This window comes from Megalops cyprinoides, chromosome 12 (genome assembly GCF_013368585.1).
Source record: "Megalops cyprinoides isolate fMegCyp1 chromosome 12, fMegCyp1.pri, whole genome shotgun sequence".
In the NCBI taxonomy this organism is placed as follows: Eukaryota; Metazoa; Chordata; class Actinopteri; order Elopiformes; family Megalopidae; genus Megalops; species Megalops cyprinoides.
This window is the reverse complement of record NC_050594.1, coordinates 20,591,316-20,606,947: the sequence shown is the minus strand read 5'-3', so window position 1 is coordinate 20,606,947 and position 15,632 is coordinate 20,591,316. Positions and strand designations below refer to the sequence as shown.

General features: G+C 41.6%; 1 protein-coding gene across 2 annotated transcripts; it reads left to right on the top strand.

The window, feature by feature from the left end:
* Window positions 1–1,267: 1,267 nt before the first annotated feature.
* golga5 (golgin A5) lies at window positions 1,268–13,187 on the top strand. Of its 2 annotated transcripts, none has more exons than XM_036541778.1 (13): window positions 1,268–1,483; window positions 3,245–3,903; window positions 4,532–4,726; window positions 4,990–5,209; window positions 5,967–6,090; window positions 6,406–6,609; window positions 7,293–7,463; window positions 8,631–8,759; window positions 9,825–9,923; window positions 10,612–10,834; window positions 11,861–11,966; window positions 12,369–12,432; window positions 12,657–13,187. In XM_036541778.1, the coding sequence occupies exons 2-13, from the start codon at window positions 3,252–3,254 to the stop codon at window positions 12,732–12,734; spliced, it is 2,265 nt and encodes a 754-aa protein (XP_036397671.1). In that variant the 5' UTR covers window positions 1,268–1,483; window positions 3,245–3,251; the 3' UTR covers window positions 12,735–13,187. The 2 variants fall into 2 exon arrangements, with proteins under 2 accessions (XP_036397671.1, XP_036397670.1); XM_036541777.1 differs by having other exon boundaries at window positions 10,612–10,840.
* The last annotated feature ends 2,445 nt before the right edge of the window (window positions 13,188–15,632 follow it).

Sequence of the window (15,632 nt, the reverse complement as noted above, 5' to 3'; positions counted from 1 at the left end):
GAACAAGGGAAAAAGAAAGGACAATAACTTTTTGTTTTTTCTGTTTTGTTTTAATTCCAATAAAACACCAACAAAAATATGTATTTCCATTAAAAATATTCAGAGGGTTGTTTTTGGTTTTTTAGTTTCCTGAATTCCCACTTTGTCTCCCTTTTATCAGAGAACAGATTCTAAGTGTTTACAACTGTGTCCTTAGTCAGTTCTCGTATTGATGTGGCATGCCATGTAAATAAGCGATTTGGAGTGGATGCTGCACAATAAAGAGAGCGCTGTTTCATACCGGCTGTGTCTGCTCGCCTGTTTGTTTTCCCCACTGCATCGCGCTACAGACCCAGCAGGTGTCTTTACGGTAGAGGTCCCATTCAGAGTACACATTTTCAGTTGTACCTTTTGGCTTGCTTAATGTCTTAAATGTTTTCGTTAGCTGTTCGAACAAGTCAACTTTATACAACTTTTCATAAGTCAATTTTTTTTCACTGTTTACTGTGATAGAAATCCACATCGAGACCCTTTTTTTAATTAAGCTAGAAAAGGAGCGATTTTGAAATGGTTTTGTGAACGACACTGTGGTACGAAGTGTCATACAAACCTCCAGAATGTATTTGTAGTACACGTTGACGAAGTACTATAATATGGGATGTATATTATGTATATATCTGGTAATATGATTAGCCGTTTACCGGTAAATTGGTGAACATTTTTGTTGTCAATGGGACAAAATCGCATACTTTTGGGATATTTTTACAATATAATGTTATTGTGATTACTCTAATGAAGACATACTTGGTGTGTGCTGTGTCACTCTAATTTACGAATAATTTACTAATCCTATCAGCTGAATGGAAATTTAGAGCTAACCACTTGGTGGTTTGGGATTTGGAATTATAGGTTTCCCACTTACAGTGTACGGTTTAACAATGATAGACCGCAAACATGAAACTTGTTCCCGCACACGCTGCGCAAGAATGAGGCACCTCGATTTAAGACGACCGTTTTCAATTTTGCTCCTCATTGGCCCACTTCGTGTGTCCTTCTCTGTACTATTTGATCTTAACGCGAACGAGCGCCTCGGAAGCACTTGGCAGATCTGCTTAGAATTTGTCTACCATCGCAACCAAATTAATGCTTTGAGAGCCTTGGAGTTCCGCATAGTGTTCACCCGGACAGGCTGCCACAGAGCGGCATTTTCTTCACTGTTAATGCGTGGTTCAGGCATTGCGGAAAGCTCTCTCTGTTTGGGTCCTCGCTGTAGTTCCTTGTCCACGTCTCCCGGAAGTTTTTTCGTTTATCATCGTTAGCTATGGAGGAGGGATGAATACACCTTCTAATGAAGAACCAGAGACTTAGGCTTGTCAACTCCCCTTATGTCCTGCTTTCAACTAATTAGCAGGCTAATCTCGGTTGTTCGCAATTCTTGTTCCGGACTGTAAATACACACTAGGACGCCGATTACCGAAGCCTGACGACCCAGCGGTGTTGTAAGGTAGCTATCTGTAGCTAACGTTAGCTGGTCTGCTCGGATTGGCTAGCAAGCTGGCCAGCAAATCAACTGTGCGGCGAAGACCACAGGCCTCACACAACTCCTCGTTATGTGAATAGTTAGCTAACTAGATAGATTTTAGGATGGGAGGTCGGCTTGACACATTTATCTGAGCAGTTTGCCAGGTAGCTGTTTTTCAGTGGCACTGGGATGTCTACCAGTTGCTAGCTAGCAATTTAGCTGCTTAGCTTGACCGCTAGCTTCCCTTGCTTTCCTGTTGGTAGTGTAAACAATCAGTGATCAACATAATAGAAGTGACAGCATTCCAGTTAACATTTGTGATATTGTGAAACCGGTTCAGAAATCGAGGCATGAACCACAGAGATAGCCGTTGCTGTTTCTGTTGGGCTGCTGTCAGATGGCTAGCTAGCGGGCTAAAAACAGATGCTTTGTTTAGTATCTAGCCGGTTGACTCGAGGTTAAACGCCTTTTTGATGTTTGCAAGCGTACAATGAACAAATGTAGCTGTAGTCCGCTATATGGGGAATTACCCATAAGTTATTTTGCTAGCTAAGTCTACTGGTGGTTAGCAAGCTATGTTGATGGCGATCACCCTGTCATGCCACATCCGTTGTGGTGGTGGAAATCTATATTGGTATGCATAATGCAGTCAATACCACCATAATGAAATTTTGTTTGGAGTCTTTCAGCTTTCTCTTTGGCAGATACATGTATAACGTAAGCTGAAAACAACTTAGAAAGAAGGAAAGAGGAAAAAATATTTGAGTGAAAAAAGTATAAACGCATCATACCGTTCATGACAAAAGCGAAAGTACTTAAACATCACTAAGAAATTATTAATTATTTCATTACTAAGGCCCGTGTCTACACTTAAATGAGTTACCGCGCTGTTTGCATACGTGTTAATTTCTCTTACATGCATCTTGAGTGAGACCTATGCATGTGGCCTTTGGGTGCCTGTGTTTACTTTAGCATTACTGAACCTGTTCTTTAGCGGATCACGTGTCTTCTTGTCCCTTCACTGTGGAATACATAAACGGTGTGGTATATTTCTTGATATAAATTGCTCTCTCCAAAATGACTGGTGTTGTGGAGTCCTTGCTGTCGGTATCACCAGACTGATATTTTGGTGTATGAAAAACATACATTTACATATCCTTTAAACTGTAAGATATGAGTTGTTTCTAGACAATTACTATTTTCTATCTGTCAAAAATGGAGATTCACTTTGGTACATTTTTGTTACATTTTGGTAATTTTGATATTTACATAGTTTTTTGTAGTTTTTGTAGTTAAATTTGTCTCAAGTAAGCATCCATTAGACCTTGCTTTTTCGGTGACCTTTTTGGCTTTTCTGACCATAAAATAAGAATCTCAGATCTATTTGTGTTTTTTGAATTAATGAGTTTTTTGGCAGGAGTTAATATTAGAATCTTGTCCCACTTCTTTCTTCGTGATAGAAATTTCTCTCCCAACTGAGAGATCATTTCTTGGGTCAGTAAACAAGTTTGTAGTGCTGGTTATTGGAAGTTTTTTATGACAAGTAGCACAAATACTGCACATGCATTTAAATGATTAATTCTAGTCAATTGTATATATTTGTAAATGAATTAGTCTACCATTAGTATTTTACTGTATTTATTTTAGTCTTTCATACCACACAAGGACATAATCTTGAATATTATAACTCTTAAGTAATATTGTAATGTAGTATAATGTTTGTAACTGTGTTTGCCTGGTCAGGTCCAGGATGGCTTGGTTTGCTGACTTGGCTGGGAGAGCAGAAGACTTCCTCAATAGAGTGGACCAAGGAGCAGCCAGCGCTCTGACCAAACATCAAAGCCGGGCCGCCACCTTCTCCTCCTATGACAGCCCAGACTCTGCCGGGACCTCCACCCACTACACCTCCTCGTACAGTGCCCCTGCTTCGGAGCAACAGCACAACTACCACACTACCCACGAGTCCTCCACTTTCATTTCCACAGCTGCGGACAACATTAAGAAGTCCAAGGCCACGCTGCTGGCAGGCACTGCCAGTGCGTCCGTGGCCGCACTCGGGCCAGCGAGTGGTGGTGGCTCCGGCTCCTCGAAGCTGACCTCCAACTTTGTGCGGCCTAAGAAGACCGAGCTGGACGACGACCTTCTCTTTGACTTCCTGAACAGCTCGGACCCGGCCCTGAGCGGGAAGAGGGACGCCAAGTGGGAGCGGCCCAGAGCGACGGGGTCAGCGGAAGGAGCGCCTGCTCCGCCTGCTTCCAGTGCTCCCATGCCCCCCCCCTCTGCCTCCTCCACCCCACCCTCCACCCGTGGCCTGTCTCGAACCTCCAGCCTCAGCTCTCTATCCACCAGCACCCACAGTGTGAAGACCTCAGAGGATGGCTCTGCAAAAGAGCAAAGTCAAGGTACCGCTCTGCACAGAGAGAGGGACCCTTATGGGTTCTAACTGTCAGATGAAGGATTGGCCTGCTGCTAAATGTTTAATTTAGGGATAAGTGTGGATTATGTTATTTCTGGGTGATCTATATTCAGTATATCCAATCATCTGTCTTAGTTTTAATTATGTGCAGTGCCTCTCAGTTTGGATGATGTGCAATGATATTAGTTACACTCTGATCAAATATGCATATGATATGATCATTCTTCAGTGTCTCAAAGATGTATGTACTGAGTGCTTAACGTACTAACATCCATCGTTTTGATTGGTTGAAAGCTTGTTAGAACTGAATGCATTATCAAGTATTAAATTTTATACATATTGATAGAGAATATATACTGATGAATATTTTGCCACTGAGTGAACTAAAGACTAACATTTTAGAAAAATGGAAGTAATTGAGATTGATTTGAATTGAATTTTCTGGTATCTGGGAGTTATTAAATGCATGCATGCTGAGGTCAGATCAAATTGGGGGAATGTGTATCCAGGAGTAAGCAGTGTGGCAATGGCACAGAGCTTTTGTAGTCTTATTACAACTCGTCTTTTTGAGATGAAGAGTTACTTCTGTGCCCTCCTGTCTTTCGCTCTGTCAGATACCCCAGAGAGCTCGGACTCAGGGCTAGCAGGTCCCCAGGAGCAGGCGGTTGAAGACCCTGGTCCTGTGGAGGAGCCGCAGAACCAGGTGATGTCTAGCCTGCGTCTGGAGAACCAGCTGCTGCGAAATGAGGTGGCCTCCCTGAACCAGGAGATGGCCTCGCTCATCCAGAGAGCCAAAGACACACAGGAGGGTAGGTGCCCAAGAAGGACACAGCTGTCAAGGGAGACTGTAAAAAAAGCATGTATTGTGGGACTTGCTGAATCATGCATCATTGTCTCTTTTTTTCAGATTTTAAAAATTAGCATCTTTACTGCTACTGGAGTGTTGAACTTTGATAGAGGATGCTGCTAGTGTGCGTCTGAAAGTTCAGTCTCTTACATCTCATTGTGTTCACTGTAGTGCTGACCCAGTGCTGTGTGATAAACTGACCACCCTGTGCCACCTGACCCGCAGAGCTGAACCAGGCCCGAGCCCGTTCAGACAAGTGGAACTCAGACCAGTCGCGCACAGACCGCACCGTCAGGGAGCTGCGGTCGCAAGTGGATGACCTCACAGAGGCCCTGTCTGCCAAGGACGGGCAGCTGGCGGTTCTGAAGGTCCGACTGGAGGAGGCCGACCAGCTTCTGAAGTCCCGTGACACTGCCCTGGAGGCGGCCCAGAGTGAGAAGTCCAGGTGAGTCGTGAGAGTCCGGAGCCTGTGGGTTAGGATAGCGTGGAGGATGTCCAGTCTCAAAATTTATCCAAAATTTATCAGATTAGTGTACATAACACCAATTGTAGCATTTACCATTTTCTCACAATTTTTTAAGATGGTGTTGTTACTGCTGTTATTTCCCTGCATGTGTATTCAAAAGGAAATGATTTCACAGTGGAACAATACAGCATTCCTATGTACTGTAACAATAGTTATTTTTACAAACCTGTAGTTTTGGGCAATTTAGGTTGCAAGATGCCACAAGCAACATAGCTATTCAGAGATAGTATATTGTATAATAAAAACACTTCAGGTTGTAGAATTTCATTTTCAGTTTAAATACTGCCTGTGTGGAGACATAATAAAATACAGACATTTTTTCTGTGTGAGAAAAAATATGTTGACTGACATCAGTTTTAGTAAAATATTGAGCATTTGCATAGGTTTCAGAAGATAGTCTATGTGATGCTAAGACTAAAAAGTGATATTTTTCTACGTGAAAAGCATTATAACATAAAGCCTTGTTCAGATTAATGTTTGTTATTATTGTTCCCTCTGCAGAATGGTGTCCATAAATTGTGATTTAAAAAAACGTGTTTCTTTACGAATTACAACCTAATACACCTTAATATGTTGTGTTCGCTTTAGAACAAGGCAAGATATCTGTTAGTTTACATGCTGCCATTCAGCAGTAATGAACAGTAAAAACAGTAATGAAAGGTCCTCTTTATTTCAGGATCTTGCAGGACCATTCAGAGGGGAGTAATCTACAGTCCCAGGCCCTACAGACCCTGCAGGAGAGGCTGAGGGAGGCAGAGACAGCCCTCAAGAGGGAGCAGAGCAGCTACAGGCAAATGCAGGTGCGGCTTTCACTGCTGTCTCATTATATCCTCATAATGTGTGTCTGTCTCTGGTTCTGTTTGTTCTTTCACATTGGTAAACACCTCATGGGAAGTCCTTTGCAAACGGCACCAAACAAACATTGACTAATAATTGTACTCACCTGTGTGACATAAGAGTCGTTGCATTCATTTAATTTACATTACATTACATTTATATTAAATTAATGTAATGTAATAATACGCATTCCAAGATGGCGTGTTATGTGAAACCTGTGGCCGCCACCCCTGTCCCCTGTCTCTCCGCTGTCTCACCCCTGTCTTGGCATCCCGCAGAGTGAGTTTGCGGAGAGGCTGGCTAAGGCGGAGGGGGAGAGGCAGGCTCTAGCCGAGGCGGTGACGGGGGCGGAGCGGCGTGCGTCAGAGGACAGGCGACGAGTGGAGGAGCTCCAGCAGCAGGCGAAGTCCGCCCGCGCTGCAGCGGAAACATCCAAACAGGAGCTGCAGGACTACAAACACAAGGCCTCGCGGATCCTGCAGGTATGCCGCCTCCTTTTCTTCAAAGGAGACTATAGGGGCAGTGATTGGCAGGGAGAGACTGTGACTTCTGTGGTCACTTTTGTGTTTTGTGTGTTTTTAGCTCATGCGTTATTAACTCCTGTCATGTTACCTAGCTAGCATGCTATCATATCTACATGCAGTCATTGTATTTTGTGTTTAATATATAATTAGGTGGTTGAGAACTGATTTCCAACTGTATCCAGAACTTCTGGATCTACCATATTTTCCAGTCCAGCTCCCACAAACTCCCTAACTGTTCTCTCCCTACATTTATTGTGTTATTGTTATTGCTGGTTTACTATTGTGGTAGATTTTCAGACCAATGCCCATTTTTGGTGCCAAAGCACACACTTCAGTCAGACAAGACACCAGTTTCAAAATTAATCAAAATAGTTGAACTGTTAACTGACACTGGCAAATTATATGTAACTGTACCTTCAATATATTTTATTCATTAAAGAAAATCACTGACAGGGTTGTATTGGGAGTGTTAGTACGCATTTACAAATCACATACCTTTGACACTGTCGAGTCAGTATTGCCTAACACACTGCAGATGGACAGTAAGAGTTACTTGTTTGGGTATTGTGGGTAGTATGACCTACAGCCATGGCAGATGCATGTAGCACTGTGGTGACTGGTGTTCTTCTCTGACTCCCCAGTCCAAAGAGAAGTTGATAAGCAGCCTGAAGGAGGGCTCCGGCCTGGAGGCGCTGGAGGCGGGCGGGGCAGGCGCTCTGGAGCTGGAGGAGCTGCGGCACGAGAAGGAGCTGCAGCGGGACGAGATCCAGAAGCTGCAGGGCCAGGTGCAGACGCTCCGCGCGGAGATTCAGGTGTGAGCGGCGGCGATGTGTGAATACCTGAGTTTGTGAACCTTTGACGTGCATGAAAAAACAAAGAATCTGCAACTGGTAGTTGTGAATATAAGAATCCTTTGGTCTTCCCTGTTACGGCCCATGAAAGCCTGTAGCCCTGACAGTATCTTGTAATGTTGCAAGAACATGGCACCCATAAGGCACTAGCAAAACATTTTCATCTATCATATTACTCACAGTAATTTTACATTGCTGAAACAAGTGTCTGGTTTGCATGAAATTGGACCGGGTTTTTTACCAGGCAGACTCACAGTCGATACTTGGAAAAACGAAGTAATAATTCCAAAATTGTTCCAGAAAGCATTCAGATCAGTCTTGCGTGAAGGTTTATTTTATTTAATTAGAGTAGGTCTTTTCCATGACATAAAAACTATGTGGACAAGCCATTAAAAACCTCGTTAACATCTGCATTGATGAATTGTAACACCAATTTGGGCCCTGGGTCCTGGCGGGAAACTTTTTTTTTGAAAGATTCACATCTCAAAAAGGATGTGACATGAAATTTGGAAGTAGGAATGAATCGGATGGAATGCTGCCAACAATTTCTACAATAGAATGAGAATAGAATGACCCATGTGTGAACTAACATAGATAAGAGGGCATTGTGCCTCATGAATAGAAGTTCACATTGAACAACTGTACCAATTTAAACCTGAGGTTTTTTTCAAGAGGTTTGTATGTATGGTAGTGAAATATGGGAGTTCCTCAAAAGCTCAGGTCTTTAAAAGGCAGAAGCACCCAAAATAGTCCTTCTGTGGAGAAGTTGGTAAATCACGATTGCAGTCTCCAGGATAGGCCAAAGGATGCATGGAGGGCTTAACTGAACCGATATTCACTAATAATCAACATTCAAAAAGAGTGATAAAAAAGTGAAAGCATTTGGAGGGGAATACAGGACCTCTTGGTTTCACCATGAGCTCCTGCACTTTGAATGTCCAGAATTCTGCAAAGCAAACGCGTGGTACTAATAACGCACCGAATTGAGTTGCACTGACTTTGGTGACTTCCTGTCCGCGTACATGCACGTGGAGCGTCTCCGTGTCTTCGCCTGCACGGTGTTGCCCCTGTGTGGGTTTGGCTCTTCCTCCGCCGCGCGTGACTGGCGTTCCGCGTCTCCTCCCCCAGGACCTGGAGTCGCAGGCCGTGTCGGAGGCGGAGTCGTGGCGGGAGCAGCAGCAGGAGCTGCAGGACCAGCTGGCGCTCCAGGCACGGGCCAAGCAGGAGGTGGAGGCAGAGCTGGAGCGCTGCAAGCAGGTCAGAGGGACACGGCACACTCGCGCTGCCTCTTCTTCAAGACGTATCATAATCTTGCTGCTTGAATGATGTTATATAGCTAGTTGGGGTTGGTGTAGACTGATTGTTCACCTAAGGTTTTTTTTTTTTGAGGAAATAACCATTTTGTTTTTTTTTTTTTTTGACACTTTTTGACAGATTTTATTAAGCATCTTTTTATATCAAGAACAATGGTACAGAACAGCAATATAATTGCAATATAATTGCCAGCACATCAGCATCCATAGCGTCCATATTACAAATGTGATATATATGGGTCATAGTGGTCATAGACAACAAGTCTATATGTGACATAATATACAGCAAAAGGAAGGCAAATAGGATTTTAAGATGTGAGGATGCCGAGGCAAACCACCAGCCACACCCCCTATTACAACAAATACATATTCCATTTTGTCCATCTTGCAATATATAAATCATTTCTCAATCTTAGCAGTAAAGTTAGTCTTATGACCATTTTGTTTTTATAGTTTTTTCACTTATATTTTTTTTCTCCCACGAGTGAAATGATCATCGAGAGTTGTACAGGGTAGATGAAAGTAAAGCTTTTATGTTTATCTTGTAAACGCTGTCCTCTACTGGTGAAAGTGGGAACAGATTAATTATGTACATAATCCTTGAAAGAAATAATTCTTGGATTGATGCCAAAGTCTTGCCTTGACAACACGATGTAGAAATTCAAATCTGCTGTTGATTATGGTGATAAATGCAAAACTCTCTCTCAGTCTGACCACATGTGAGAACACTTTGAAAGACGGTGACACAATTTGTGTAAGAAACAAGGGGTTGAGTTCAGATATTGTTTTGTCAGATATTCCTGGGGGGTTTTTGAATTTAAATAATTATTTCCCATTTTCTCTTTCTCCATAATAACTTTACATTATTATTTTATAGATAAGAACCAAAAAACAGTTGTAAGGAAATAAATTACTGTAATGTAAAAAAAACCTGTTCAATCAACAATGAATATTTCACTTTGCTCAGATTGGTACTGTGTGTGTGGCTGAACATGATTGCATGTTATAGGAGTTGCAGTACATGGAGGAGGAACAGCATCGTGCCAAAAGCACACTCCAGAGCCGGATCAAGGACAGAGAGGAGGAGATCCAGAAACTCAGGAACCAGGTAAGGTAATCTAATTTTATCGTCCACAATAAATGTTTGACAGCTGTCAAAACACAAAATGTAAAGACTCAGGCTACATGATTTACCATTGTCCCACTGGATTATTCATGGATGGGGAGGTAAAACCATATTTGGGTTGGCAATATACAATAATCAAGTAGTTTTTATTTTTTACATAAGAAAGTATGAACATAAACAATGGGTTGTCAGACACATATGCAGATCTTATAATTATCATATACATACATACATGCATACATACATCCAGTATGTCTGTTATTATTCATCCCACAACCTGCCAGAATGGTGGGATAATTGGGCAAGACCAAAACACATGGATATAATCAGCCATTATAGTTCCACATATTCCTCTAATATAAGTGAGATCTAATATACTGAGATCCAACCTGCATAGATTTTATTTTAGGGGTTGTAAAGTAATGGGTGAGGGTCTTTCAGCAGAACTCCCTTTAGGGCCTGAAGGTTGTAGAACTGACCTGTACTAGACACACTTTGTCCCAATAATCTAGTATTTTTGACTGTTTTTAAAGAGTGTGGATCTCACTTATTACAAGCCACTACAAGTGTAGTTTCAAGCCATTCTGTAATAGATTCATGAAGGCTAATAATAAAAAAAGTCTTAATTTTGGTCCTCCTCACCCTCCATCCCTTTCCTGTACCCCCCCAGCTGACCAATAAGGCGCTGAGCAGCAGCAGCCAGGCAGAGCTGGAGAGCCGGCTGCACCAGCTGACGGAGACGCTGATCCAGAAGCAGACCATGCTGGAGGCTCTGGGCACAGAGAAGAGCTCGCTGGTCTTCCAGCTGGAGCGTCTGGAGCAGCAGCTGAAGAGTGTCCAGGGCGGCCAGGCCAATGGGCCTGCCATCAACATGGGCAGCATGGAGGCCCCTGGTGAGGGTAAAGAGAGCAGCACGATTATGTTCCCGATTTCCCAATTACAATCCCAATTATTTCAATAAATATCTATATCTAGACATATGTATGAATGGGTAGTGTATACAAACATAATCTACTTATCTGAACCTGGAAAAGAGTAAATGGTAAGCAAGTAATAATTTCTAAATCAGTAATCTGTAGTTTTATTTACAAACGTAACATTAACGTTATGCAAAAGTGTGAATTTTAAAGACATTTAATTACATTAGGAGCTCTGAGCGTAATCATTTTGAGTTACTCATTGAAAGGGTGGGTAGTTTACAGCAGTAGTGCTGAAAATTAGCAGTCAAACAATAAATCAGCTGCTGGCAAGTCAGCCAATAGCAGGGCTGAGAAGCACGAGAGATGCGAAAGTACTCAAAAGACACGCCATAGAGCCGTAACAGGAGTGCGGTTCCCTGAATTGTGGACCTTGGACTTAAGCATGATGATCTCGGTATACCTCTTGGTGTGCCATGTGGATGGCTAAAGCAACAGTTCAAAACCTGCAGCAGATCTCTCCTGTGTAAATGACAGACAGATCAATTTGTAAAAGGTGCCTCCCTCAAGTAAAATAACATACTGGCATGCCAAGTTCACCTTCACATTAAATAACAGATCTCTGTGTCATCTGTATTGAAATCTCATGTCAACACAGTTGTCAACACCGTAGAATATGATTGCCGTCTTTATTTGTTCATTAGGGTTTGCATGTCATTTATGCACCTGGTTACACTGTCTTTCAGTCACCTGGTTATCTCACTCAAGTGTATCTTATTGTTAAAAGTCTGCATTCCGTATGTGAACCAGAGCTACCCCCCAAAAATTAGTTTGTTCTCATAAGAGGACATAATCTACTGTTTTTTTTTCCTATGGTTGATTTCATTATGTAGGCTTTTACCTCACATTTTGTAGTTAATTAGCTTATGCTGGCATTGACATGTGTGACGCTAACCTGTGGAAACCTCACCAGTCTGTTTCTGACTTGCATTTGTCCCACAGGTGCACGGCTGCGGAATGTGCCCATCCTTTTCAACGACCATGATGGTCCAGGTGCCGGCATGTATGGAAAAGTGCGCAAGGCAGCCAGCACCATCGACAGATTCAGGTTAACTTTAATTTCATCTATTCCACTTCCTCTCCACAACCTTGGTCCATCTTCTCTGCAAACATTTGGTAGCTAATTTCCTCTGGTTAAAACATAAATTGCATATTTACTTTCTCATTCGTAAGATTTTTCTGAAATCTTTTGACATATTTTGGTAAGGCTCCTCTTTTCAGTCCTAAAATTACTCACTTGAATCCAGCTTTTCTTATTAGTAAATATTGTACAATAGCTGTGGGCTTACAGTAGCTTTGTGTTTATTTTAAATTTGTCATTCCATTCTTCTGAGTTTGACAATTTCTTAGTATTCTTTTACTATCAAGATTACTCTCACCTGCATAAGGCACCCATTTGTGAGTGGTTTGTGTGGTAAGCACAATCTAACATCTCCTTGTGCCCCTCTAGCATCCGATTAGGAATCTTCCTGCGGCGTTACCCAATGGCCCGGGTCTTTGTAATCCTGTATATGGTGAGTGCTGATGTTTAGAAAGATTTACACATTTTATACTTCATATATATATATATATATATATATCCTTTAAGTGCATCTTTACCTCCTGTATAGTGACAGCTTAGTATGTTGTAGATATAAGCTCATTTTCAGTCATCCTGCATGCTGAAAGCAAACGTGCTCAAAGCCATGCCCGTGTAGGGATGAGCAAACTAAATAACAATCTAATCTGTGTCTTGTAGGCACTACTGCACCTCTGGGTCATGATTGTTCTGCTGACGTACACGCCAGAAATGCACGGGGAGTCTCATGGAAGATAGAAGGCTGGAGAGAAGAAACTGACTAATAAAGCTTTCAATGATCAATCAAATTAAATCCTTGATTTAATTTGATGCTGAAACTAAATCCTTGAGAGAGCTGAGCAAGCTGCTGAGCTGTGGCTCAAACCTTCCTGCGTGGAGCTGGTACCTGCAATTTGCACAAACCTGTTATGGGACACAGACTTTCCTTTTTCTTTTCTCCCCCTTTTTCTTTCTCCAAATCCGATGCTCCAAAGCTTAGAGTCAAATGGAGGCATGGAATTTTACACCATTCACCTGTAAGTAACACATTTTGGACAGTTAATACAAAGATGGTGTATTATTTTTTTGAAGAAATTTGCTCCTTTTTTCTAAATTCACTTTTAATCTTTTGTTTATTATGATTTTGTTTCCCCTCGTAGAGATTGTGTTTCATTACTTTAAGCCATTTAATTTAACTTTTAATAAACCTTGCAGCAGAGGATGTAGTGAGAACACAGTACATGTCTTGATGTTTTTTAACTGTCAAATATTCTGTCCCATGTAATACAAAGTGAAGAACAACAAGTCCTATGTTTTGGTCAGTGTGCATACAAGTTTATTTAGCTCAAGAATATGCTCTAAAATCTTTTCATTTGATTAAATTAATTAGAAAGTGATTAAAACACTTTTTGTGTTAAATCTACAAATAATATTCCCTGAACTTATGCACACTTGCTACCAAAAAGAGATGCCTGTTTAGGCTGTGTACACTTCAGAAAATAATTTATTGATACTTGTAAAATACTTGCAGTTTAATTCACAATACCCTCTTTATTTAAAGTAGTAACTTTATTTCGGGCTTTATTTAAAAGGTAATTGTTTGCAAATGAAATAACCAGTTTTGAACCCAGGCCATAGGACTTAGTCTGTGCCTGAGTTGAGTGCCTTGCCGATTGAGCCACTCAGGAGCCTGGGAGTTCTCTTTTTAAATGGAGGGTGGCTTGTTCTGTAGAAAGAATATGAAGCATAGGCATTTGCAACAAAACACTACAGACATGCACTCACACAAAATGAGCTACAAAAGCTATTCGTAAAGTTGCTATCTTTAGTCGATAAACTGACATGCAGGACATGGGTAGTCCTTTACAGGAAGAGTCTTATTACCTCCCAAAATTAGACACCAACTTTCATCCCAGTGCTACAGAAAGGATTTCCACTCACAACAAGAGGAGAATCAATTGAGAGAAGCTATGTGGGGCTGAACACGGAATGAATGTACACATTATCTGCTTTGTACAAGCAAGCATGCCTTCCTGTGACATTCAGTGTACTGTTAGCACCAGGATATACTGGAGCAAAGTTATTCCTCCTGTCATACATTTTTTGTCTTATACAAGAGTAGACCATTACAATAATTGCTAGGGAATTTATCTTTTGTGCCAGAGACAAAGCTAGAGACAACAATAAACTCTGTACATCTCAGAAATTCCACCCTGCCAATACTCAAGCAAATGAAGAGAAGCTGAATCAGAAGCATTTGCTATCATTAGTTCTGGACTGAAAATGGCCACCACATTCCTCTTATGCATTTGATGATTATGCAAGTGAAGATGTTATGTGGGTAGCAGAATGACTCATGTCTGATCCCTGGATTGACACTGGTGTTTTACCCCTGAGGATGAGATCACACCTGAAATGCCTGTATTGGTAATAAAAGGAAAACATGTCAAACATAACCTCTGCAAGTCAGGTGGGTGGCAAAAACAAATTGCTCCACTGTACCAGCACACTCTGGCAGTTATGAAACAGCCAACTATGTGTATTCTTCAACTAATTTCAAGGCTAAAAAACAGACTGAAAAAGGGACAAGCGAGAAGCAGTGTTACGCTAGAAATAATTGAAACTAATTTTAAAAATGGCAGCTCACCACAAAGATCACGAAAATCTTTACTGGTGGGGGGTGGACTCACCTCAACCACCAACAATTTGTTGTACCCACCTGGATGATGCACATTTTGTGCAAGAACACCCACCACACATCAGCTGAGTTTGAGAGTTAACAATATGAAGAGTACACTGGAGAACCCCCTTCTCCTTCTGACAAATTCCATAGGACCTTACTGACCACAGTTAGTGCATTTACATTTAGTCATTTAGCACAGTAATAACTCAGTTTTACATTCCATACAAAATAAGGTGTCTCGCTGTAGGGGTTTCTGTCACTTCACTAGAGCTTTGGTCTCCTCTGTGGTGCAGAGCACAGAGTGCCCCCTACGGGCCAGAATTTCCAGCAGCAACCTGGTTTATCGCATTGTCCTCGGACACATAGCGTAGCCCTTTACACTGGCCTGTGTTTGAGCCCCGTAAATTATTCTAGAGAAAGGAGTAGTAGAGTCTGCAGTTGTTAGAATAAACGTTCTTGTTATTATAACATGTGATCCTAAAAAATCTAAAAACCCAAAGAATGTCTTCGTGGTAACATAATCATTGCCCGCACCGATATACTATCGTTCGACTTTGGCTTTTTGGACCCTAAATCCATGCCATGGCGGCAGTCCGGCAATAGGGCTGAACTAATGACTGCTGGTCGAGATTATTGCGTATTAACGTGATTCCAAAAAGAGTTGTGCAAAGTGGAAATATATAAAGATCACACCAGTAATGTGAGAGAGATACTTCACCCAATATACATTTACCTTAAAACCACATAGACATGCACCAACAGTGCATGTGTGCGTGTAATGTGTGACATATCATTCATATGACATATATCGTGTTTAAAATGAATTTCATAAATTGAATAAAAATTATCAACATTGTTCAATTATTGTTCATATTCAGTCGTTGCAGTAACAGCTCTTTGAAGAGTGATCTTAGAATGATCAGCGTTCGAAAATTGAGTCCCACCTCTGGCGTCGGACCACAGCAGAAATATCT

Bases quoted from the DNA above. Each gene is read 5' to 3' on its own strand.
- golga5 (XM_036541777.1), top strand. From the start codon at position 3,252: ATGGCTTGGTTTGCTGACTTGGCTGGGAGAGCAGAAGACTTCCTCAAT. The intron at 4,727-4,989 runs GTAGGTGCCCAA...CCTGACCCGCAG, and splicing joins AGCCAAAGACACACAGGAGG to AGCTGAACCAGGCCCGAGCC. The intron at 6,610-7,292 runs GTATGCCGCCTC...CTGACTCCCCAG, and splicing joins AGGCCTCGCGGATCCTGCAG to TCCAAAGAGAAGTTGATAAG.